At 48.5% G+C, this 2,145-nt stretch overlaps 1 protein-coding gene across 1 annotated transcript in view; it reads left to right on the forward strand.

Moving 5' to 3' along the window:
* The window catches only part of LOC107109177 (kinesin-like protein KIF18B), a gene marked incomplete at its 3' end in the record, with an annotated part of 19,180 nt that extends 17,132 nt beyond the window's left edge, over nucleotides 1-2,048 (forward strand). Inside the window, exon 7 of the mRNA XM_015409747.1 lies at nucleotides 1,937-2,048. Coding sequence (XP_015265233.1) covers nucleotides 1,937-2,048 — 112 coding nt within the window. The remainder of the gene's footprint in view (nucleotides 1-1,936) is intronic.
* Between the last annotated feature and the right edge of the window lie 97 nt (nucleotides 2,049-2,145).

The raw sequence follows: 2,145 nt of genomic DNA on the forward strand, positions 1-2,145 counted from the left end.
CTATTATGCTAACGAGTTCCTGCTGGGCGTGGCCAACTTGGGAGCTAGCCGGAACTCCGTTCCTGTGCGCTCCTGCCCAAAAATAGCCCTGCTTAGAGGGAGTATGGGGCCTTACCCTAATAATTTTATTTATTTTTTATTTTGCCGTCAAGTCACAGTTGACTTATGACGACCTCGTGGGGTTCGGGGGTGGCTTGCCACTGTCTGCCTCTGCGTAGCAACTCTGAAATTCCTTGGTGGTCTCTCATCCAAATATTGACCAGGGCCGACCCTGCTGAGTTTCTGACGAGATCGGGCCAAGTCACTGAACGCTCAGGGGGGTGGGAGGCGTTTGGAGAATGACGCTGGCCAAGAACTGGCATAGCATCCTCATCTCTTGCCCTCAATGTGCCCAGCCCAAGAAATCCCCCGTAAGGGCTAAGGGCCCTACTGGACAGGTTTGTTGTAAGGGTTACACTGAAAGACTGTATTTAAAACGCTTTGAACAGCATTGCTATAGTGTTTAAGCAGTGGGTTTTTAAAATAATTTCTTATATGATTGGCCAGAATAAATGTGAATAGGACACAGGCAGGGGGAAACACACTTGGCCCAGTCACTGGAATCAAGACTAGGGTTGCCAAGTCCATCTCCCACCCCCAGCAGGGGACTTTGGGGGCGTTCCTGGAAGGGGTGGCGGCATCCCCAACGTGATGACGTCACTCTTTTCCTGCTGCACTATAGTCAATGGGGACCATTATAGTCAATGCGCTCCATAGGCTATAATGGAGAATTATATCTGGAGCTCTGGGGTGGTCTCCTGAAAAAGCCCCCCAAGTTCCAAAAAGATTGGACCAGGGGTACAGTTCTATGGTCCCCAGAAAGAGGTTCCCCATCCCCATAATTTCCTATGGAAGATTGGTTGTGAGCAGATTGGTTGTGAGCCAGCCTTTGAAATGTTGTGCGCCAGCACCCCCTAGCACAGCTTAGAGGGAATTGTGTATGTGACCTGTATGCAGTCTTTACATTTAATGAGGGGATGACCTGAGTGAAAAGGGTAAGAAAAAAGCCTCATAAAGGGCCAATATTAAAAATCTAGTGTATAATTATTATATATAAAAAGACATGAACTTATTAGAAAGACAGTTAAAAACATATAAGGGCCCAATGAAAGCCACATTACAAAGTACAAGTGACCTGAACACGAGGGCCAATACAAGAGGCCTGTCACGAAGCTTTCATTGGACCCTTATATGTTTTTAGCTGCCTTTCTAATAAATACATGCATTTCTGTATATAATAAGTTTACCCTAGGTTTTTAATATTGGCCCTTTATCAGGTTTCTTTCTTACCAGAATAAATGTGAGGCTGGATTAGTTCTCCTCACGCTGTGTTATAAGCCCTGGGCCAACCTCTCTCATCCTTCTTGGTTAAACCAAGATTCCTGAGGCTTGAACTCCGCCGTATGACTCATAACGTGCAGGGTCTGAATTCCCCCAGCCTGACTTTGCTGCCAACAAGTGTCAGGAGTGGAAGATTGTTGTTTTTTCCCCCAGCAGCGGGGTCGGTTACTGACTGCTGGCAACCGTGTCAGGCGATGTTCCCTCTAAGCTGAGCTACTGTGAGCTAGCTCACAGTTTTTTAGCCTCCGGCTCATGCATTTGTGCCTTAGCTCAGGAAGGATGGCTCCAGAGCAAACGAATTGATGCAGGTGCCAAATGGCTCGCTCACAACTTTAATGCCAGCAGCTCACAAAGTACGATTTTTGCTCACAAGACTCCACAGTTTAGAGGGAACATTGGTATCAGGTTGGGAGAATTCAGACCCTTCCCACTGTGAGGCCTAGCGTGTAGATCCTAAGGAGGATCTTTGTGGGGGGGGGGCAGGGGCAGGATTGAACTAGACTGGCCTTTTTTTTAGTCCCCACCATCTTTGTGTGGTCTCTTCTGCCTGCTTCAGGGTAAAGGAAGCTGGCTTGGCTCCTGAGGGTGATCAACAGGCAGAGGCCGAATCAGAGCGGCTGAAACTGGGCTGCGGCACCTCTTGTCTGGGAGAAAGGAGCCCGAAGCAGGTAAGGGGGAGGGGGCTGTGGGGCAGATCAGGGAATGTTAACGAACGTGTAGTTTCCCCATGAGCAGGATTCCCTCTAAGCCGAGTTAGTGTGAGCT

The sequence above is a fragment of the Gekko japonicus genome, unplaced genomic scaffold, assembly GCF_001447785.1.
Source record: "Gekko japonicus isolate JY-2015 unplaced genomic scaffold, Gekko_japonicus_V1.1 scaffold5493, whole genome shotgun sequence".
NCBI classification, from domain to species: Eukaryota; Metazoa; Chordata; class Lepidosauria; order Squamata; family Gekkonidae; genus Gekko; species Gekko japonicus.